This window comes from Lupinus angustifolius, chromosome LG11 (genome assembly GCF_001865875.1).
Source record: "Lupinus angustifolius cultivar Tanjil chromosome LG11, LupAngTanjil_v1.0, whole genome shotgun sequence".
Classification (NCBI taxonomy): Eukaryota; Viridiplantae; Streptophyta; class Magnoliopsida; order Fabales; family Fabaceae; genus Lupinus; species Lupinus angustifolius.
The window spans coordinates 29494076-29518301 of NC_032019.1; the positions used below are offsets into that span (position 1 = coordinate 29494076).

The 24226-nt window shown below is 32.7% G+C and overlaps 1 protein-coding gene, 1 long non-coding RNA gene and 1 pseudogene across 2 annotated transcripts; 1 reads left to right on the plus strand and 2 right to left on the minus strand.

Moving 5' to 3' along the window:
- LOC109361094 (GATA transcription factor 8-like) lies at positions 2944–7371 on the minus strand. The gene is made up of 2 exons (XM_019606413.1): positions 7037–7371; positions 2944–3740 (listed from the first exon to the last, which is right to left on the minus strand). The coding sequence occupies exons 1-2, from the start codon at positions 7259–7261 to the stop codon at positions 2952–2954; spliced, it is 1014 nt and encodes a 337-aa protein (XP_019461958.1). The 5' UTR covers positions 7262–7371; the 3' UTR covers positions 2944–2951.
- On the plus strand, positions 5045–6099 carry LOC109361095. The gene is made up of 2 exons (XR_002109258.1): positions 5045–5509; positions 5693–6099. It is a non-coding gene; the product is annotated as an uncharacterized LOC109361095 (long non-coding RNA).
- LOC109359330 lies at positions 19583–22229 on the minus strand (annotated as a pseudogene).

Sequence of the window (24226 nt, forward strand, 5' to 3'; positions counted from 1 at the left end):
TTAAAGAAGTAAGTTGTAACTGGAATATTCTTGAAACCATTATACCGGCGTTGGAATTTATTTCAACAAAGTCAAGATGGTGAACAAAGAGTAAAACCGAGTTCTCTTACTTAATCAAATAAAAAAGAACATAACGAAAATGAGAGTATTAATCTTTCAACAAATTGACACTACTGTCACGACGATTTGTTGAGAGGAGTATACTCCCAACTAAAATTAAAATAAACACCGAATAACGCTTTCAACACCCTTCTGTACTACCAAGTTCCTCTAACATTTCTAACCCCAACCCTACAAACACAATACCCACTTTTGAGTACACCCGATGTTTCATGTCTTGGCACTTTGTCGTTTCTATGGTTAACCAACCGGTTTAGTGGTCGATCTACCGAAGGACCTTCTCCCTTATGAGACAGAATCGTCCAAACATGGAGAGCATTTGGAGAACATGCATGTTGAAAAATCATCGAAGACAAAGGGAGGATTTAGAAAAAGGGTTTGTGGAAGACGACCCCAAGGATCTCCTTTCCGGTGTTGATGAAATGGTTGGGTTTTCGGTGAAGGCCTCTGTGTATGATGAGCACTCTTCGAAGAAGAAAGAAGTAGAGAGAATGGAAATTGGGGAAGGTGAACCAATGGATAGGCCTTCACGGTTGGTGAGATTGAATGAAGAAAATGAAAAGGGAAGTACAAAACAAATGGAGGCAACAATTACTATATTGAATGGGAATAAATGTGATAATAAATTCCCATTTACAATTCCAAGTGAAGTACATGGGAAGTTCCGCCTGGCCAATTCCCAACCCTCAGATTTGATTGTTGCATCTGAACCATTGTATGAGACTCTCTCTCCCCCCTTTAATTTTTTCCACTCAGCCGTCTGAACCATTAAAGGCATTGGTCCAAGAGCCAAAACGTGTGGCAGGTACCCACGTCTCTACACCGTCCCTTCATAATTCAAAATTAAATCCTACCCATATCTCACCATCCATTAAGGCAACAATAAATTCCACTTCTGCATTGCAGGATTGCCATGACTTTTTACTACCTACACACTGCCCACTGTCCACATCTTCCAAGGCACCACCTGGACCCTCAAACCTTGTGGACAAGGTTACTTTCGAAGAGATGGGCAATGATAGTGGCCCACAAACAGATTTCACAAGCAAGCCCAAAATGAACAAACAAAAGACAAAGTGACTTGCTGATTATGTTTAAATTAATTCCGGTATTTTATATTAAGTTGTTATTTTCAATTAAAAAGGGTTGGGCTTAACATGTTTGGCCCAACTTAGTAGGAAAACCTAAATCTCTTTTATAATGAAGTATATAGAAACTGTTACAGCTGCTGCAGTAATGAGAATGAAATTTGTTATTCAGTATTTTTTTTTTACCTTCTTACTATTGCTAAATTCCAGTCCTCTTTACTAAGTTGGTAGTGGTTCCCTAACATGTTGCTAATTTTTTTGATGAACTACATTTTGGTAATTAGAACACACAAAAATACAAAGCATGTTGGCGGGAGGAGAGAAATTTATCCTTTTGAAGTTTTTATCAAAGCAATTATGACCAGGCATTACTTAAAACAAGGGAGAGTGTAACATGTTTTAAAGCAAATAATAAATACCCTGTTAGCTGGAGTAAGCAGCTGAAATGATTGGTGCAATCAAGTAAATTTATTTCGGTTGTAAAGTTGAGTGAGATGATGACTAGTATTTGCTTTAAAACAAGTAAATCACAAATAATATAAATGTGATACTTTTATCTTTTAAAAATAATTATATGAAATTTTTATCCTTTAATATAAGTGTAAAAATAACAACTTACCTTTTACCTTTTGAGTATATGATAGAATCCTGGTATCATCATGACATGTTACCAAATTAATAGAAAGAGCCTCTCAAAGTCATAATTAGATGTAATGATTTGTATAGGAGATTTCTTACTTTTCAACGCATGAATTCCTTTTATGGTTTTACCAATACTAATCATTCTTCTCCCACCCCTCTAGTTTTCTATGTTATCCTTTCTCTTTCTTGGCTGGTCTGGTATTGTTTCTAGATGCAAGTAATTTACATAATACTAGAAGATAGCTACTTTTTTAACCTGTTGTTATTCTGATAATACCAAGTTACAAACCTGGTTAGTAGTGATTTACATAATACTAGAAGATAGCTGCAACAAGGACAACCTCTGCAAGGAACTAACAATACTCCCAGGATAATAGTCATTGGTTTTTACTTGTGGTCCTGAATTTTTATTGTGGTTAAGATCAAAGTTATGCCTATAGACAATTGTGAAAAGTTGCAGTTTAGTAAACTACCAAAACTATAATATTACAACATTAATTGCAGTTGCGGACCACAATTTAAAACCCCACTAAACTTCATCTTCCGCAATTGCTCAAAAACAATGCTTCACAGATGCAAGCACAAGAGGATACCACAATATGTGCAGCACAAAACAATGAATGGACCAAGGCAAATTTTATAAGCCCCCTTCTTTACTCAAATAGTTTTGCTACAAATGAACTGCAAAAAGAATTGGTACAGAGAAGGATATTTTAAAAGCTACAAAATGAAAAAGAAAAAGAATGTAACAATGGGAACACCAAAGCCTACTGAGTACTACAATTACTAGACCTAAAAGGCTATAACTCTACCCTTCCTTTCTGAGTTGCATGTCTCTACCCTTTTATCTTAAGTTCTCATTACAATCCTCTTCTAATAGCTAAAATAAGATCATTATCTATTGCTCCTATTCCCCTCATTCCAGCTCTGCACATGTTCCATCTCAAAACCAAGAAGTAACTCAACAGATATTTAAATCATTCCCGAGATAATGAGGTAGGCGATATGTGACTTACTTTCCAATACTAAAATCTAATGAAAAAACTGGAAATATATAACATAAAGAAACAACATCAGACATAAACTAGGATCATTCCCCCATCACATGTATTCCAGGGTAAGGCTGTTGTTAGTGTTTGGAATCAGTTCGGGTAAGGCATCTGAATCCATTGCAAAGCTGGATTTCTGGCTGGGGTTGTTTCTCATTTCAAGGACCTTCTTATGGGAATTTGAGTGCAAGGCTGGGCAAAATGTTGGACTTGCAGCAGGCCGGTATTCGGGGAATAGACGGCCTTTCTTGAATCGAACACCACAAGCATTGCAGAGCGTTTTTGGCCCCATAGGTCCTGCCCTCCACTGTGGTGTCTTAGTTATCTCACAGTGCATACATTTCCTAACTGTTTGTGATGGTAAATTATGGTTACTATCAGCTTGGCCCAATGGCAATGACACTTTGATTTTCTTTTTCTTCTTATGCTCTCCAGAAGCTGCATGCCTTTGTATTTTGATCTCAGTTTGAGACTCCCCAAAGTCCTTCTTTGAACACAAAGAGGCCCTGGAGGTGACATTAGGCTGCATGTTTTCACTAACAGAGGAAGCTGGGGAGATGAGTTGCAAGACATGATGTGGGTTGAAGGTTACAGGACGTCGGCGCTTGCTGCGTGCACGTCCACAAGGCACCGGGATATAAATGTGAGGTGCAGTCTTCTCACAAGAAAAGGAGTTTCTGGTTTCAATGACAGAAAGTGGTCTTGCTGTTTGGAACTCATTATGTGCCAAATCTTCCTTAGGGCCACAGCATGGTTCTACCTTCTTCATGGTGAGGCTCCCCCCAGAGAAAGAGTCCTCCACAAATTTGGACAGCCATTCCAATTGTACAATGTCTTCAAACTGAAAATAACATCACATTGCACAAAATTATATTTCAGTTTTGCTTTCATTCAGTAGCCAAAGAAGAAAATATCAATATGGATTTGCCATTCACACAGAGATGTTTCTGGATTGAGAATTCAAGCAAAATATATATCTAGTAAGATAGTTCCTCAATCAGTCAATCATGTCTATTCTTTATATCCTTAATCCTATTACTCATTAAAATAATGCCAACTAAGAAACATAAGCCATTGTTTAGTTTGCTGTTTTATTAAGGATTTTGTTACAAATCAAGATAGAGACCATTTGAGAAATTATGTCATGCTCTACTTACCCCATTTGTAGGATTGTACTTGGATTTAATATTTGAAGAAATTGATTTACGTTGAGGTTTCACTTAATCACTCCTACCCTCTTTCTACCAACAAGGTGTTGATCTATTAATGTAAGCTCTACTAGATCCCAGATGACTACAAGGTCAAACGTTTCATTCCTTTGAGTGACAGTTATTGGGAGGGGCAGTTATACACCGAAAGAGATTAGTTCCTTATACAAAAAATCTACCATCTTTCTTATTTTAAAAGCTACATTCACAACCCTATGGAAGAATTCATTGAAACTCCATTTATCATCATCCATGAAAAGTAACTGCACTCATAAAATAGACTTCAATAGAGGTCTGTATTTTTTTGATGAACTTAATAGAGGTCTGTATAATTTCATAAATAAGACGAATGATACAAGATGCAACCAAACCAAAAGAAATGTGAGAGTAACTTCTTAAATATTTTGACATCTCAACTTCAGTAATGATGGAGCCTGCCACTCACTTACAAGTTACAAATCTATTGTTTCAGTCTTTATATTTTTAGCAAATAAAATAATTATAAATGTATAAACTAGTGGTGAGTCCTTTCATTTTCCTAAAAAAAAAAAGTTGATGGAAGAAAGATAGAGGAAAGAAATGTTGACAAGGGAAAATGAGTAAAAAATATAGTAAATTTTTATTTGGTAGGTAAAATAGAAAATAGGGAGAAAGAAAGGAAATAATATATTCATTATTAATAATGATAATGATATATATGTGTCGGTATAAATCAGACGTTTGTTTAGTAATACAAAGTCTAGTAGACAAAAGGTCAACAGTACTATATACATATATGTTTGATTATTTTTTCAGAATTTTAGAAATTAGCACACTTATAGGCGTGACTAATATATATGAATTATTTTAATCTATAGAGTAAGTGACAGAAAAATTCATTTAAATCTTTCCACTTGTGTTTTCCTATTAATGTTGGAGAAAAAAAGTCCCACAAGCATTATCTCCTATTTGGCCCTCATCATGTGAAATAGGATTCAATTCCATTGGTGAAAATTCTCAAATCTTGAAATAAAATCTGGAACATGAATTTGTGTTAATGCACCAAGAAGCATCATTAAACAAACATGGGCTGCCACCACCTAGAGTGACAACATTTTCAACGTCGTGTCACATGGTAAGGCATGTGACCTACAATAATGTTGATGCAAATAATTCAAGCAACGCAACCCCACATGGAGACAACGTATGCGAAATGCCACCGACACAATTATGTGTCCTTTTTAAAATTACTAAAACACCCATGTATAAATATAATTCGAATTAATCATGTTGTGAAGCATAGTGTCCCAAATTTGAATTTAAATCAAGATTTATGTGGCTGAAATAACCAAAACACATTTGTCTATGTTAGAAATATCTCACTTTCAAAATATGTTAGAAATATAGCACTATCAAATAAGAAGTTGAGTATTAAATCTACGTACAAATAGTGTAAAGATGTATACACAGTCAGTGTATTATCTACCATTCATTTGGATTAATTTTTTTGAAAAGTCAATGATAATTAAAAATGAATGTTGAATAATACAGTGACAGTATAAAAAACTCTTACACCGTCGTAGTATACATCTTTTTCTCTAAGAAGTTAGAAATATGTAGTCAAATTTAAAGTTAATTTGAACTCATAAGCAATTCATTATTAAAAGCTTTCTAAATATTAAGTCTCTGAAATTAATGTTATATTGATCACGGGCTGCGCTAAATAAAATGATTAAAAGGACCATCTATGGAATATTTGGTAATTTATAACTCCAAATTCGCAATTATTATTTTGCAATTCAGTCACTAAATTAAAAAACAATAAAAAAATAGACAACGTACGAGAGTTTCACCACATTATTTTATCTCATTAACTAAAAAAGGCTCAACGGAAAATTATAGTTCTCGAGGCCTTTAAAGAAATTGTTTTATTTAAAGGAAGAACACAACAAAGTCATAGACTAAACAAAAAGCCAAAGCTAATACCAAAAATTCCCTGCAACCCACTAAGCACTAATAAGCACAAAAGATATAATAGATTCATCTATCATTTTTTATATCTCTTGCACTTCTTTTAAAAAAGTTTAGTGTGCAATAAAAGTTTCACATTTATAGTTAGATATTAATTCTTATGAGAATCTATAGATTATTAAATTGGGTCTTTTATTTTTATTATACATATTTCAAAAATGGAATGTTAATAGAGAAAATATATGCATTAACAATATCATTCACCATTGATATTTAATTGTTATTAACTTTTCAAAAAATGAATATAAATTAATGGTGGATGATAGAGCACATTCGTATAAATTTTTGCACCAACTGTAATCATCTATATATATAACTTGTAAACGATTGTTTGTTTAAAAAAATGTAATATATATGTATTGATAATGTAAAAATTTATACACCATTTATCATTTAGATTATTTTTTCTGAAGAGTCAATAATAATTAAAAATAAATGATAGAATAATGCAATAACAATATATAAAATTTATAATATAATTTTTTCCCTTGTTGTAATAGTGAAATATTTTTAATAATATGATGATAACATATGATGAATGATACTTTAAAATACTTTTTAAATGGACCATATATGAAATTTGAAAGTTTATTTTGTTTTGCAGGTGAGAAAATATTCATATAAAAAGTAATATAAAATAGTTTCATATATATTGGTAGCGTAAAGTATTTTTAGACGGTCAATAATATACTTTTATTCAACAATGAATTGTGATAATATACTAAAAATATTAATTTCTAAAAAATTGTAACAACATTTTTTCTATAAGCACCAATGCATGTTCCAAATCAGTCCGCACACTAATCAAATATGACGTCATCATAGTCCAATCCAACGGCTGTTCTAAAAAGTTAAATAAAATGGAACAGTGCAGCACACGTGAACAACTAAGACGCTAGTTACAAAGTTGTGAACTCACCGGAACGGAGAGCTCTGCCGTGATATCCGGCGAGGCATTGCCGGAGTCAGTTAAAACCGATTCAGGGCTTGGCTGCGAGTCGGAATCGACGGGAAAGAAATTTTCCGGCAGGTCAAAGTTTCCGGCCGCAGCGTCGGAGTCATCAGCGGGGAAATCGAGAAGATCGTCGATGTGGTCCAAGAAGTTTGCGCAGTCAACCTCGTCGAGAAAATTTGAGCCTTGCATTGTTAAGTTATTTTTTCTTCGCTGAGAAAATTGAGAGTGAGAAAAGAAAATGAAGAAGAAGAAGAGTGGTTAGTGTGTTGTTGAATGAATGAGGAAGAAAATGTGAATGAAAATGGTTTTGGAATGAAGTTATTAGTAGTAACTAGTATGTGACCATATGTGGGGCCCACGAAGATGCACTGTGTCCACCGTGAAGGAGCTGCTGCACGTTAGCACCACTCTGGCGCACGTTAGAATTTGTTGTAAATTGAATTGTTTTTGACATTTGTTTTGTATTTATCTTATTTTTGGAAATTGTTTAATATTAATGCTTAATGAGGTAAAGAGGATTTTTTATTATTATTTAAAATTCATTCTAAATCCTGTTCAAGTAAAAATTCTTACTGAGAGAGTTAGCCCCACATACCTGTAGATGTTCCCGACTCGGACAGAGTTATCTCGGTACAAAGATACCCGTGAGAAACCAAAAAAAATTCATCATAAATTGAGGATTGTGTGCAGTATATGGTTTTTCTAAAATTGTGTATAAGCAATTGTTTCATGTATTAGAAGGATATTTGAGAAAATAAGTTTTGTAGTAAGTTTTTATATTTAAACTAGTTAATAATTATTAGATTTTTTTTCCCTTTTTTATATTGAATAAAGTAAATAACGTAAGAAATGACTCTCAAATATTCTTCTCTTAGCAGGAATCTCGAGAGTGAATTTGATTATGTGATAGTTATATTCTTCATTCCTTATTCATCTATTTCTAAAGACTTTAGAACATGGGTTTTGATTTTCCAATTCCTGAATTGTAAGTGTATCGACTTGGATTTGACCCAAGCCTCCATATTTTATGGTTATGACTTCTAAGAAAACACTTTCATATTCCCCACTCAGGACTTGTAATTTTCTTTGGCAGTGATTGGGTTGTAGATTCCTAATATTGAGTACAAAAGTTAGCAAACCTTAAGCCATGAATGACATAAAACCTTTAATGGACTTGCTCTGATTAGCTAGGTTTGATTTGGGCCAACCACGTCATTATTAGCTCAATAAAGGGCATATTCAAACAAGTCTTCCTAATAGGAAAAAATCTAAATATCTTTCTTTTAAAGTATATTTTATTCCTTTCTAATCCACACTTTTGAATTCTTGGTTAACCTGAGAATTTAGGTAAAACCTATGGAGCATGCTCGTTTGCCCGCATTAATTGAGTGGGTAGAACATGTAAAATGTATTTATCCGTAAATGTTCACCCAACATGCTCTATTCGCTTGTGAGCATTTCTAACGGGCAAAATGGGTGGCTCGTAGGCATTATTAGATGATGTATTGAACATCAAATATGTAGAAGTATATGTATTTTGTTAAATGTGAGAAAGTTTTTTCATTTGTTATATATGCATTTGTATATCAAATGTAAGAAAATAATATCATTTTCTTATTATGTATATGCATTTGTATTTTGTATATTACATATATGCATATATATTATTCCTTTTGTATTTTGTCTGTAAATTATGTACTATGCATATTTTATATTATATATCACATTTATATATTTTGTATGTATTATTTTATTTTTATGATTGTTTATTATGATAAACATATTTGTAAGTAAAATATATACTATTTATTTTGAATAAAGTGTATATAAATTTGTATATATATATTTTTAGTTTTATGTAGGGCAGCCCACAAGTCTGTCCTACCCATGTTTAGGGCGGACATAACATGATATTTCATGTCATATTTAAAAATAAGCATGCCCATACTCATCCTAATTTAAACAGGCATTACATAGGCATGGGCAGGACGACCCTATTTGCCAATACTAGTTATGACACACTCATAATAAAAGTCTTTACTCATGTTTAGACATATTTTGTATTTTACTTTCAATGTGAGATCCTTCAATGAAGTTAACTATTGGGTCGTCTGAGCCTAATAGTATTGTTGATGATACAATATCTAGACCTAAGAGAATAACTTATCCTCCAATAAAGTTTAAAGATTATGGTTAGATTATATTTTGATTATGTTTTGAAAAAATAAAATCTTATTTATCTAATTTTAAATAAAATGGACTTAGGTTTAGAGGTTCATAACCTCCTATTCAATACTATTTAAGTGCGTTATTCATAATTAAAGGATATGAATAAAATTGTCTTCTATTTTAATATTTTATAGTTGTTTAGAATCCTTATTTTCTTAGATGTTAGGGTTAAAACCTAACATTGGTGCTTTCATTACTATTCTCATACTAAACCCGATTCTGCTTCCTCATCCACTCACTCCATAATGGAGGACACATCTAATTTGGCAATCCTGGAGAAACTAACGTTACTACCAACAAAATATGATTGAACGCCATGATTTAGTACAAGCTTCTATGGAAGCCATGCTCGAGAATATCCTAAATGGGTTAGTGGAAAAGTTAGCACGCTTAACAATGGCCCCACACAACTATTACCACCACCACTTCCTCCAAACTATGGCTCTCAACAACATCCTCCACAAATGCCTCATACATATGGCTCATGGTTCTTTATGCCATTAGGTACTATAAAACCTCCTAGACTGCAACTACAATCCTTTGATGGTATAAACCCATAAGATTAGTTGTTCCAAGCAAAACAATATTTCAATTTGTACCAAATAGTTCCCTTCCAATGCTTAGAATTGTTGGTGTTTTCCATGAAATGAAACACTCCTAGTTAGCATAAATAGATGTTTCACACTAATCAACTTACAAGCCGAGAAGGATTTACGAAGGCTCTAGTGGTTCGTTTCGGTCCATCTAGATTTGCAAACCCTCAAGCAGAGCTATTCAAATCAAGGCGAACTAGTACTGCAACTGAATATCAACTGAGAGCTATTCAACTGAATGTTATTGAGTCGTCTGAGCCCAATAACATTGTTAATGATATCATATCCAGACATAAGAGAATAACTCACCCTCCAATTAAGTTTAAAGATTATAATTAAATTATATTTTGAAGAAATAAAATCTTATTTATCTAATTTCAAATAAAATGGATTTAGGTTTAGAAGTTCATAATCTCATATTCATCACTATTTAAGTCTGTTAATCCTAATTAAAGAATATGAATAAAAATTGTCTTTTCTTTTAATATTTTATAGTTATTTAAAACCTTATTTTCTTAGCAGTTAACACCCTAACATTAACATTGGTCCCAAGTTGTCCCTAATTTTCCATTGTTGAGGGTTAGATTTTGAGCAATATAAACTATCTTGTATTTGATTGGGTTACTAATGCATGTTTGACTCTCTTTTTATGAGTTGTTAATCTACACTTTTTTTTAGTAAAAGTATCTTTTCACCTTATGGATAAGGAATTAATTTATTTCAGGCTTGTCGTTGTTACTTCCAACAAGTGTCGTTCCTAGGAAACAAGCCTTTAACATTTTGGTATCCTAAGGATTTAGTGGAACCTTACATTACTAGACCAATGTCGTGTTGGTACTAGCTCCGCTCTTAATGCTATCATTATAATGTCCCAGTTTTAAATTACACTAGCATTAAAATAATTGTATATAAGACTTCTTGTTTAATTCTGTAAAACAAAAAAACATTTTACAACCAACAGGGGAATGAGTAGAGTGAGATTTACCCTCACTACCTCATCTTTTTTGCAAACAATATTTTTCTTACTATTCTAAATAATTATAAAACTAAAAAATGAAGCGGTATCTCCTTTGTATACAGAAACTTGCTGTCTTTTTCCCACAATGAAGGTAAATCTATTACCACTAATGAAAATGACAAAAAAACTAGTACTTACTATTTTTTTTATTGCAACGACTGATAATAAAAGGAAAAAAAAGACATGAATGCTTCGGCATATGAAGGAGATAACATTTCATCTTTTTTGTTCTATAATGAAACACAAATAGGAGAAGGGTAAATTTTATTAAAATAAAGAATGAAGTATTTGTAAATATAATACCTCTCTTTTGAAGGGTCTGTGAATTGGGATGAGTAAGAAATGTTCCTTGATAGTGTGGGTAGTGTAGCCGTAAATAATAGTAGTGTTTTATATTGTGGTTGCAGTTGTGATTACTGTTGTGGTTGTGGTTATTGAGATTGTTGCGATGTGGATTGTCACCGTTGTGGTGTGAATTATTTTGTGAATAACAAATATTTTTAATATTGATGCGATTGTGGTGTGATGTGATTGTGGCGCCCGAGTTACAATATTATAATTACATCATATGATGACGTATGCAATTTGAAACACTGAATATAGAGTAAGTGGAGAAGAATGAGCTCGGGATATTATGATTTATGGCCATGGGGAGAGAACAGGAACTATTAGAAAGAACTGGAGAATACCACCATGAAAGAATGAGGTTAAGACCTCCTAGAATGAATAAGGTTAAGGTCTCCTAGAAAAGGGAGTAGTTAATTATAATTATGAATATCCCTCTAGAAGATTTTAATCATAAGTATGATATTTTTAAAAGTTATCCATATAGAACCGATGAATACTCTTGGTTTTTAATATTTGTAGATATTGTTGTGCAAAATATTTTAAAACTTTAATTTAATGCACCGATGGAATTTTTGTTGTTGATTTGGTGTATTTTCTTCTTGTCTTTTGAGTATTTACTAACCGGTGCATTAGCATTTTCAGATGAAAACAAGGTTTTATGGAATCTGTGTTGTCAATGTGACTATGTGTCTCTTTAACAAAGTTTAGGAAATAGTTGTCCATGTCCACCATGGGCATTCAGGTTTACAAAATTGTCACATTTTAATGTTTTTTGTATGAGAAAAAGATGTATGTATTGTTGTGTATGAGTTTAAACACTATCAATTCCTTATTCATTATTCATTTTCAATTACTATCAATTCTTCAAAAATAATATAAATCAATGATAAATGATATACTAATTGCTATAAATTTTTACACTAACAATATATAAATATTAAATTCTTTTTATATATGCACCATTATGTTTTTTGTAAGTCCAATTGGTGTTTATTTGCGGATAGGCGGTATAATGTAAGTGATTAGCTATATGTAAGTTATTTTTTGGAAGTAAATTTTATAATGTATATTGGTAAGGCATGTGAATTTTAGCCATTTCTTATATTCTATAGAACAAGCCTAGATATATGCCTAATCCTTGATTTTGAAGCACTCTTATATTAGCCAAGTTATAAGTTCCTCGGTCAGATAGCAAAATTCTGACCGAGACAAAATGCAAAACTGACTCGCATAAACTAGACCAAACTGATGCGCCACATTCGGTCACATAAGCCAATTCAGAACGACCAGAAATCAAGTCTAGCACGACCATGCAAGCCAACTTAACTCGGTCAGAAATCAAATCCAGCACGGCCACATGAGCCAACTTGGCTCAATCAGAAATCAAGTCTGGCACGATCAGACAAGCCAAGTTAGCTCGGCCAGAAACTAAGCATGACACGGCCACACAAGCCAAATTCTCACGGTCAGAAATTAAGAATGGCACGCACAACGTGACTCAATCACAAGCCAAAGCTGATGCACCAACATATATTACTTGCGATACAAGCAACAATTAAATCTTTTATAATCTTTATCTTATCTTTCATAATCTTCATTAAAGATAGATTAGTGGTACTTTTAGATAGATTAGATATATTTTTCTTATTTAAGTACACCCTTGTAAGCTATTGCAAATTAATAAAATACACAATTACATTTATTATTTTCACCATAACCAAATTCGGTTTGGGTTTCAATTCATTCCTCATTCAACTATCAACTTATTGATGTGGTATCAGAGCTCTTCAAAGAGCTCTGTTACATTCAATGAGTGCCCAATCTTCTTTCACTAATTCTTCAACTAACACAACTCACCAAATGGATCCATCACAAGATCAAGGTTCACCTTTCTTTATTCATCCTTCTGAGAATCCATCAATTGCCTTAGTTTCACCTCTTCTTAATGGAGAAAACTATCACCAATGGTCAAGATCAATGCGTATGTGCTTGATCTCAAAACAAAAACTTGGGTTTGTTGATGGAACCATCCAAATGCCATCCAAGACAGATTCTTTATATCAATCCTAGGAAAAGGGCTTACAATATAGTCATATCTTGGATTTCAAGATCAGTTTCACCCTCAATAGCACAAAGTATCTTATAGATAGACAAAACATATGAAGTATGGGATGAACTAAAGGAAAGGTTTTCTCAAGGGAACGTATTCAGGATTGCAGAGTTGCAGGAATCAATTGCCAATTTCAAACAAGGTGAACTAAATGTCACCAACTACTTCACTGAATTAAAAATCCTATGGGATGAATTGGATAACTTCAGACCTCTTCCAAAATGTTCTTGTGAAATCCCTTGCACATGTAATGCATTGATCAATGTAAGAAATCATAGGATTGAAGACAGAGTTATCGGATTCTTAAAGGGGTTAAATGATTCTTATGCTAGTGTAAGGTCTCAGATCATGTTGGTTGAACCTTTGCCCAACATGAGTAGAGTCTTTTCATTGGTGGTTCAACAAGAAAGACAGTTAAATGGTGGAGAACCTGAAGGAAGGGTATTGGCAGCAGTCACTAACTTGAGAAGAGAAGGACCCTCAGAAAGGAACCAAAGTGGAGGTAGAGGAAGCAATTCCTCAAACAACAAACCACATTAGTCAAAGAATGGAAATTCGGGAAAATATTGCACACATTGTAAGAAACCAAGACATACCATTGATATATGCTATAGAATTCATGGATTCCAAGAAAACTTCCAATTCACCAGAAACCAACGCATAAACTCTGCAACAACTTCTGATTCAAATGAAAGAAGGGATCAGCCAGAGAGGGACAATTCAACTTTTGGTCTAAGTGAAGAACAATTTAGAGGGCTAGTCAGTATGATTCATCAATCAAGAACTAACAACAATCAAAATGATGCAGCTGTGCTAAAAACAAATGCAATGTCTCCTGATCTAAATGACAACACTAATGAAGGTATACACAAATCTAACATTGCATTGTAGATCCTAGATAGTGGTGCCACTAACCACATAGCTTCATGTTTATCCCTCTATTCATGCCATTACAAAATCAAACAAGTTAGAGTTACTTTGCCAAATGGTCACAAAGTCACTGTATCCATCTCAGCAACTATACCTTTGAATAAGCATATCACCATACACAATGTCCTATACTTGCCTAGTTTTTCATATAGTCTTCTTTCAATTCCTAAGCTGACATTAGATTCATCATGCGTCTTGTCATTTGATACATCTTGTTGTACAATCCAGGAGAACAAATCTTTGAGGAAGATTGGTACAACTAAAATCACATATGGACTATATGTGTTGAAGGCTGCTAGTAATCAGTGTAGGACTTCACTTTCTATCATAAATTCTGCTAGTATATACGACTCAAACTTATGGCATTTCAGATTAGCTCATGCATCTATATCATGTATGGAACTCATTAAGACAAAGTTCCCTTTCATATCTTTCAATAAAGGCAATATATGTGATATTTGCCACTTAGCAAAACAAAAGAAACTAAGTTTTCCTTTTAGTCAAACACATTCATTGAAGTCCTTTGATATGATACATGTTGATATTTGGGGACCAATTTCCACCACATCCATACATGGCTACAAATATTTTTTGACAATCATTGATGATTATTCAAGATATACATGGATCTATCCTTTGAAATCTAAGAGTGAAACATCTCATATGCTGCAAAATTTTATAGAAATGGCAAAGACTCAATTCTCAGCCAGAATCAAAATAGTAAGAAGTGACAATGACATGGACTTCTCAATGTTATCCTTCTACTCGAGCAAGGGCATTCAACACCAAACTACATGTAGATATACACCTCAACATAATGGCGTAGTTGAAAGAAAACACCAGTACGTATTGAATGTAACAAGAGCTTTACTCATCCAAAGTCACATTCCAAAAATCTATTGGTGTTATGCATTAAAACACTTTGTCCACATTATCAATATCCTTCCCACACCAATTCTGAATAAGGACTCAACTCATGAAAAACTATACCAAGCCAAACCAGATTTGCAACATCTAAAGGTATTTGGTTCTCTTTGTTACACCAACACAATGGCTCATGAAAGATCTAAATTAGATCCTAAAGCAAGTAAATGTGTATTTTTGGGATATAAAACTGGAACAAAAGGATTTGTTGTTCTCCATCTTAACACCAGAGCATTAGAAGTAAGCAGAAATGTAATTTTCCATGAAACCATTTTTCCATATCAACAATAAAAAGCCATCCCTACACTACCCCTTGATCCTACACCCCGAAATCAATCCATAGATCCAAGTATGTATAATGACATCTTCCTTAAACACATTCCTCAAACACAAGCCATCCCAATTACAAATCCACTTACTACACCAGAAACAACAGATCCTAATCCTCAAACCATTAGAAGAAGCCATAGAGTCCCTAAGCCACCCTCTTACCTATATGACTATCATTGTGCACTACTGAATCAAACCACAGAAACCACAAGCACTCAACCTTACCCTTTGTCTAATTATATATGCTATGACAACCTATCCTCCAAACACAAGTCCACATTCCTCTCCATCTCTACTCACAAAGAACCTAAAACATATTCTGAGGCTATCATTGATCCACATTGGAAAGAAGCCATTGACAAAGAACTCTCAACTCTCAAACAAAATAACACATGACTCCTAACCACTCTACCTAGCACTAAGAAAGCAATATGATGCAAATGAGTTTTCAAAATTAAATATAAAGCTGATGGTAGTATTGAGAGATACAAAGCAAGACTAGTGGCCAAGGGATATACACAAACTGAGGGTGTTGATTACATGGATACTTTTTCTCCAGTTGTCAAAATAAGCACAGTAAGATTGATATTGGAACTAGCATCTATCTTTAATTGGCACTTGAAACAACTAGATGTGAATAATTCTTTTCTACAATGAGATCTAAATGAAGTTGTCGATATGAAACTACCTCATGGTCTTGAAAACACTCAACCAAATCAAGTATGCAAATTTCAAAAATCGCTCTATGGGTTCAAACAAGCTAGTAGACAATGGTTTGCCAAACTTTCTACTTTACTGATCAAGAATGGCTATGCCAAATCAAAACATGACCACTCTCTATTTGTCAAACACATTTCAAAACATTCCATGGCAATAGTCCTAGTTTATGTTGATGACATAATTCTAACAGATAACAACATTGAAAAGACTAATAAGCTTAAGGTTCTACTCAATAAACATTCCATATAAAAGACCTCGGTGATCTCAAATACTTCCTTGGATTCGAAATAGCAAGAAACAAAACATGTATCTCCATCAATCAACAAAAATATACACTAGAAATCATTTCTGATGCAGGAATGCTTGGTCGCAGACCCTCCTTCACTCCAATGACCAATGGCACACACTTACATCAAGAATCTAGTGAAGCATATTGTGATGTCCCTACATACATGAGACTCATTAGAAGATTGATCTATCTCACCAATACATGACCAAATATAGCATTTGTAGTATATAAGCTTGCACAATTCATGGCTAATCCCATTTCCACTCACCACAACACTGCCTTAAAATTTCTTAGATATCTTAAAGGCACCCTGCTCTTAGTCTATTCTTTCCTACTCAATTTCCCATTCATTTACAAGCTTACTATGAGTGATCGAGCTTCTTGCCCCGACACAAGAAGATATGTCACAAGTTATTGCATATACTTAGGCAAGCCACTTATATCTTGGAAATCCAAGAAACAAAGAACAGTTTCCAGAAGCTCCTGTGAGGCAGAATACAGAGCCATGACCATAACCACTTGTGAAATAAAATGGCTATCCTACTTGCTAGAAGATCTGCACATTTCAACCTCTGGCCCAACAACAATGTATTGTGACAACCAATCTGCTCTTCACATTGCCTCAAATCTGGTTTTTCACGAAAGAACTAAACACATCGAGGTTGATTGCCACACAGTAAGAGAAGAATGTACCAAAGGTTCCTTAAAACTACTACCTGTCCCATAACACTTGCAACTTGCAGATGCTCTTACAAAACCCTTAGTGATACTTTTAGATAGATTAGATAGAATTTTCTTATTTAAATACACCCTTGTAAGCTATTGCAAATTAATAACACACAATTACATTATTATTTTCACCATAACCGAGGTTTTAATTCATTCTTCATTCAACTCTCAACTTATTAATATCTTACACTCTATTTGTTTGAGATGAAAATGGAGGGAGAAAAAAGAAAAAGGGAGAGTATCTTTGATCATTTGGTTACAATGGAACTAGGGAAAGAAAGAAAAAATGGTGGGAAGAAAAGATGGGATCTTTGGTTGTTTGGTTGGGAAAATAGGGAAAGAAAGAAAAAATAATGGGTCTATATAACCCCAACTTTTGTCAGGTCAAAAAGCCAAAAAAATATTTTTTCTAAAAACATTTTTTAATTTTAAATTAATTAAATATAAAAACAAATAAGTAAAATAAAACTGTACTGAATATCCTATAGGTTTGTAAACTAATCTTGTCTGATTTCCGTTTATTAATATATTATGGGCTAAGCCCCTTGCTTAAAAAAAATACAAACTAATATAATCTCGCTTGATAAGGAAATTATTAACTTGTTACATTAAATAAAATAAATAATTAAATAAAAACGAAAATGAATTAAAAATAATAAAACAAGGTAGTACAAAAAGTACATTATTCATATTTATCTCTTTGAAAAATAAAAAATAAGAAGATAATTATATGAGATAAAGAATGTAACTTATTATTATCTTTTTTAAAACGTAAACTTATCATTAAGGCTTATTCCTTCTGTTAAGACTCTCAGATTCAACTATGAATAACTCTCATATGTCCTAGTTGAAATATATAAGAAAAATCTAAGAGCTCGTATGTCCTAGTTGAAATATATAAGAAAAATCTAAGAGAGTAACATTAGAGTAGTATGAGAATTCCAAAGCGATAGCTATTTATCTACCACTCTTCACTTTTTCATCATCACTTTTTATAAAGTCAAGCGTATATTTGCATTTTCCTTTTTTATTTTTAATTCATATTAATTACATAATTTCATTTTCTAATATTAAATACTTTAAAATTGTTACTGATTAAATAATTATTAATTTATTAAGTTTCGAATTTAATAAATAATAATAAATATTTTATTTTTACATAAACAATTTGTGATCAAATTATTAAACTTATTTTTTAAATAATAATAAACATGTCTTTTCTTTGATAAATAATTAATACTAAATAAAACAAATATAAATATTTCTTCTTAAAAAAAAACTATAATCACGATGATACAACATGTGCCTATATTGATGATGTGTTAACATTTTATCTGATCCGTAATAGATTCTTTAGTCCAAATATCAAATATTAAAACCAAAACGATTCAAAAGTGGATAGGAAGAAGATTTCCTATATTTTGACCTTAAAAATGCAATAACGACTCCAATAAATTATATAATCGATTTTTAACAGAAAATCGGACACACTATTTTTTTGTTTAGCTTGGCAGTAAAGAGAAAGAATATGAGTAGTCACGATTATAATTATGGGCAACGACGACACAAAAGACAACGGGAGATTTTTTCTCCATGTGCTACGTAATATAATTGATGAAAATAATTCAATTCTTTGACGTCCAAAACTTAAAGAAAAAAAACTTACTACATCGGAAATTATATATAAAAATAACTTGAAGGTTTTGCATTTTTTTATACTTGTCTTTTTAATGGATATAATTTTCTTGAGAGAATTCTTTATTGGGTATTACAATCAACGAGATGATAATGGCCTAAATTCATGAAAATATAGATGAAAGTGATTGTCGTTGTCTCGTTGACATTGCTAGATATTCATTCAATATATTTGTCTTGTGTCCAATTATTTGGGTATCAACTTAAGTTATGCGCGGGACATTTCAACGTCTTATGTGATATATTGTTTTTTGGTAAATAGGTTTTATATAACACAATTTTTTTTCTTTTTAATCCAACTTGTACAATATACTTTTTGGATAAAAATAAAAAGAAAATGAAAGAAAAGTCCCTCAATTTTTTCTTCTGAAAAACTTAAAAATTGTACAATTTGTATAAGTTTATGGTACAAAATTGAAATACAAATTACATTATATAGCTTTGGTATATGCATTTTCTCTATCAAAGGATTGGTCTAGCATTATTATCCAAATAATACCCAAGTTTCTATTCTAGTGGAAGTAGTGGAACTAGCTTCTGAAGATTAAGAAGTTAGCAACTTCTAAATTACTTTTCTTAAGGAAACTTCTATAACAACATAACATAAAAATGATATTTTTTTTGAGAAAATTCTTCATAAGTACATATATAGCACTCATACATAGCCTAACTATTTTTTTAACATTTTCCTAACTATTGGTAAAACATAATTACGCAAACATCACAAGTGATTTATATTGACTAATAAAACCATGCTTTTGTGATTCGCTTCACTGTGTAAAACAGAAAAGAGTAAAGACAATGTAATGCTCCATGCACAATTTCATCATCATTCTGAAAGCATTTGAACTATTTGGCTCATGGTAGGTCTTCTGTTCCTTTCTTCCTCTACACATTGAAGAGCCACTCTAGCCAAAACATCCATCTTATCTATGTATAATCTCCTTCAATGGCAGGGTCCATAATCTCTTCAACCAAAGATATAGACAATGAACTTGAATATCCTTTGTTGAACTTGTCCCTAACCCATGTAACCAACCTTCTATGTTGCAATTCAACTCCATTATCATCATCCATTACATCCATTGTTGCACTCTTTCCAGTTAACATTTTCAAGACAACAATTCCATAGCTATACACATCTACTTTGGCAGTGATTGGTAAGTTGAAAACCCACTCAGGGGCCATATACCCTCTTGTTCCTCTTATCATTGAGAAATTTGAATGCTTAATATCACTTCTACTCAGCAATTTTGATAGCCCAAAATCTGCCACTTTTGGCTCAAAGTTGGAATCTAGAAGTATGTTTTGTGGCTTTACATCACAATGTAAAATCCACTCCAAGCACTCTTCATGCAAATAAGCCAAACCCCTTGCAGTACCAATGGCTATGTTATACATTTTAGTCCAATCCAATTGATTTGATTGGATATTCTGTGCTAAAGAACCATGCTCAGCATATTCAAACACCAATAGCCTATGTTTACCCTCAGCACAATAACCCCACATCCCTATCAAATTCATGTGGTTAAGCCTTTCAATGCTTCTCACTTCAGCAAGGAACTCTCTTTCTCCATATTGGTTTGTTTCTTTGAGTCTCTTTATCGCGGCAACGCGACTATCTGACAATATTCCTTTGTATACAACACCTCCTGCTCCCTTTCCAATCTCTTCACTGAACCCTTTTGTGGCTAATTTGAGTTCAGAATAAGTGAATCTTCTAAATCCATTGGTGGCAAGAGCATAGCTATGTACATCTGCACCAGGCTCTTGTGTATTACTAAACCATAAAAACCACACAAGAAATATGCATAAGACTTCTAGTCCTCCAAGACCAGTTGAAAACCACATCATGAACTTAACTGATCCATTTTCTTCTTCTTTGACATATGTTCTTTTTAACTGCAGTGTTTCATTGTTGGCAGGACAAGAATATTTTCCAATTGAATCCTTTCTCATTTGTGGCACTCTCAAGTATGTTGTTCCAACGAAACTCGGTGAACGATAACCATTCAGCAATTGAAACTTTGGGAAGCAATTGAAAACACCATCACCAAAGGAATGCTGAAAGCCTTTGCAATCACTGAAGTGCATGCACAAAGCCTTACACTGATCAAAAGTGTAATTTGGATAGAAACCAAAGTCATAGCCATAAAACTCAAGATGCTCTTGAGATAAGAAATCACTTACATTGTCATAAGGAAGATTGAATTTTGGCACACACCCAAGTGACCAATCAGTATCATCCTTCATTTTATAGCCTGAAAGACAAGAACAGCTTCTACCAGAATTAGGATCATAGGTACACATGCTGTTGGCTCCACAAATTCCATGAATTCTACAAGGTGTCAAATTTGATTGCCAAGAAACATACCATTCCTCTCCTCCGTTACGCCTTCCATACACGCGGATATTACCATCACAATCCACCTTCAATCTCCTCTGAAGTACTGTCCCATAATCAGTTGCCATCACAGTGAAGTTATCTGATGACACAAATTGGCCTAAAGTATCAAGCACTGCAATTCTGCTAGTGTTGTAAGTTGACCTTCCAGCATTCCAACTCACAAGCCAGGGATCAGGCCAGTAAATGCTCGAGATTTCGGGACCATCATAAAGAAGGCGAAGGACGTTGTCGTTGTCAAAGAACAAATGGTAATAACTAGAAGAGTAATTAGTGTTGCTCCTTGGTGAGACTAAGGTTGAGTGTCTGGTAAGTTGTTGTTGAGGTAAAAGGGTGTCTGTAGGGAAATCAAAACTCTGCCACAGAACAAGACTAGGCTCTAATTGTTGCAAGATAAGATTGCCAGAACTCAAAAGTTTCAAATGAACAGAAGAGGTTGATGCTGTATCAGTGGACCAAATGTTATATTTTCCTGCATCTGTTAAGACAAGGTTAGCTGTTGTGAGAAGAGAAAGTTTTGAGTATTTTCCATTCACTGGGTTGTCACGGTTAGCCATCCACACCACTGTTGGGTTTTGTGTGAACCATATTGCAAAAGAGTATGCATTGTTACCAACAGGGTAGAATCCAGCAGTGAAAATGCCATTTGATGAAACAAGAACATCTTTTTCTGAATTTTCTACAGAGAGGGATGAGCCTTGGTTCATAACATTAACAGCATTGGTTAGTAATGATGATGAAAACTCATTATGTAGAAGGAAAGATAAGAGAAAAAACAAGGGAAATGATATATTCATGGTGCTGAACTTTTGTCAAATTGGTAGATGAATATATTAACAACATGCATGTCTTTATAACATAGCTGATTTGAGCTTACTTATTGTTAATGGCAAAGACTATGGCTTTTTACTCCATGACTTTCCTTTCCAAAGAAAATGAAGAAAGAAGAACTGAGTTGACGCATAGAGAAAAAAAAAAGTCGAGATATTAATGCTTCAGAGGAAAGGACATGGAAAAAAACGTGGATGTATGAAATGGAATAAGGATATGATGTCCCAAAGAATATCATCCAATTATGAAAATATCTTATCTCAATAAAAAAATTATTAATTTTTTGGAAAAATTGTATATAACCTTTTTTTATTGGTTTTGCAAATATGACTACCAACTTTAATTTCTTTCCAATACATCCTTAAATTTCTTACATTCATAAAATAGGTCCTTTTATAAGTTATCTATTAAATTACTATAGTGAAATATGACTTTTCAAATTTTTTAATTTACATTATTGATTTATTAATTTAAAAATATAATTAAAAATTATGTGACCTAGATTGGATCATGAGTGAGGAAAATGTTAATCGGGAAGGAAGGTGTTAGATACTGATGGTAAATATTTGAGATTGAAGTAGGGTTAAATATATATAGAAATATTTAATGTAATGTAAAGTATATAATATACCATTTTTAGCCTTCGTAGATGAGTCATTTTTGTCTAGGATTTTGTTGGGTTTTCTTTCATGATTGGGTTGGTTTCATTTTCTCCATGGATACTAGAATGTGAATATGGGAAGTGTAAGGAGAGAAGTGAGATAGAAAATGAGTGTAGATAAAAATGAAAATGGTTGTAAGTGTTGGTGGTATTATGAGAGAATATGAGCTCTTGGTTGCTCACAAAGTCTGATGAAAAAGAAGAATAATTTCTCACTATTGTTATCTTTTATTATATTTAAAAAAAATAAATCAATGGTATATATTACAAAATGGAAATGTTAGATTTTCATCATTAAATAATTTAACGGAGACTTCACAGAATGACCTACTTTATGTATAAAAGAAATTTAAAGTTTGATTATGATGAAATTAAAGATGATGATTCCTATTTGCAAAATGTCTAAAGTTTGAGGAGTTATATACATTTTCCCTTATTTTTTTGTTTTTATTTCATTTAAATAACATATTTTGAGATATGATTTAGGACAATTGATCTTCACTCCTCAAGATAGGATATCGAAAAAATAGGGATGTGAAAAAGATAAAAATAGGAAGCACATCTTCTATCCTAAAAAGTGGGTCATTTTATATGTTACTTCGTTATGAAAATACATTATTATTAAATTTTAAATTTAAATATTTTTTTCGACCAATTAGAAAAAGTAGGATATGAAGTTGTGCACTTTTATAAGATAGAAGATGTGGTCCTAGATAAGATATGTGGACCAAATGTGGCTAAATGAAAGGAGGGAGACTTGACTTCATTTCAACCTTGCCATTAAAAATGTAACATAGTCGACACACCAAAGTAAAGGAGATGAGCCCTTTGTCTAAATGGCACTTCCATTATAAAATTTCACAAGTCAATTATATGATTTTTACGGTAATAATGCTGAGTAATTCAATTATATAATTTTTAAAGAGCAATTTCACGAGTAATTACAAGGTTTTTACAATGTTAATGTTCAGTAATTATTTTGTTTATAATGGTTTAGATTATATTGATCATGTATATAAATCTATTACAATAATGGTTATTTGATAAGAGGTCCATAATTATGTTTTTTTAGTATAAATCTAATTTGATTTTTTAATTAAGATAGAGAAAATCATCATAATTAATCAAGATTTATTCAAAATTACAAAATGAAAAATAAAGCACAAGTTGTAATTATTAACTTTTTTGTATTATGTGCAAATTTAAAATAATTTTATGCACCAATGGCTGTAGTTCGCATCGTAACTACCGTAATTACGTTCGCAACCACAATTTAAAATATTATAGTCATAATAATTGAATAAGGATTTATTATCACAAACCATGACATATATTAATAATAA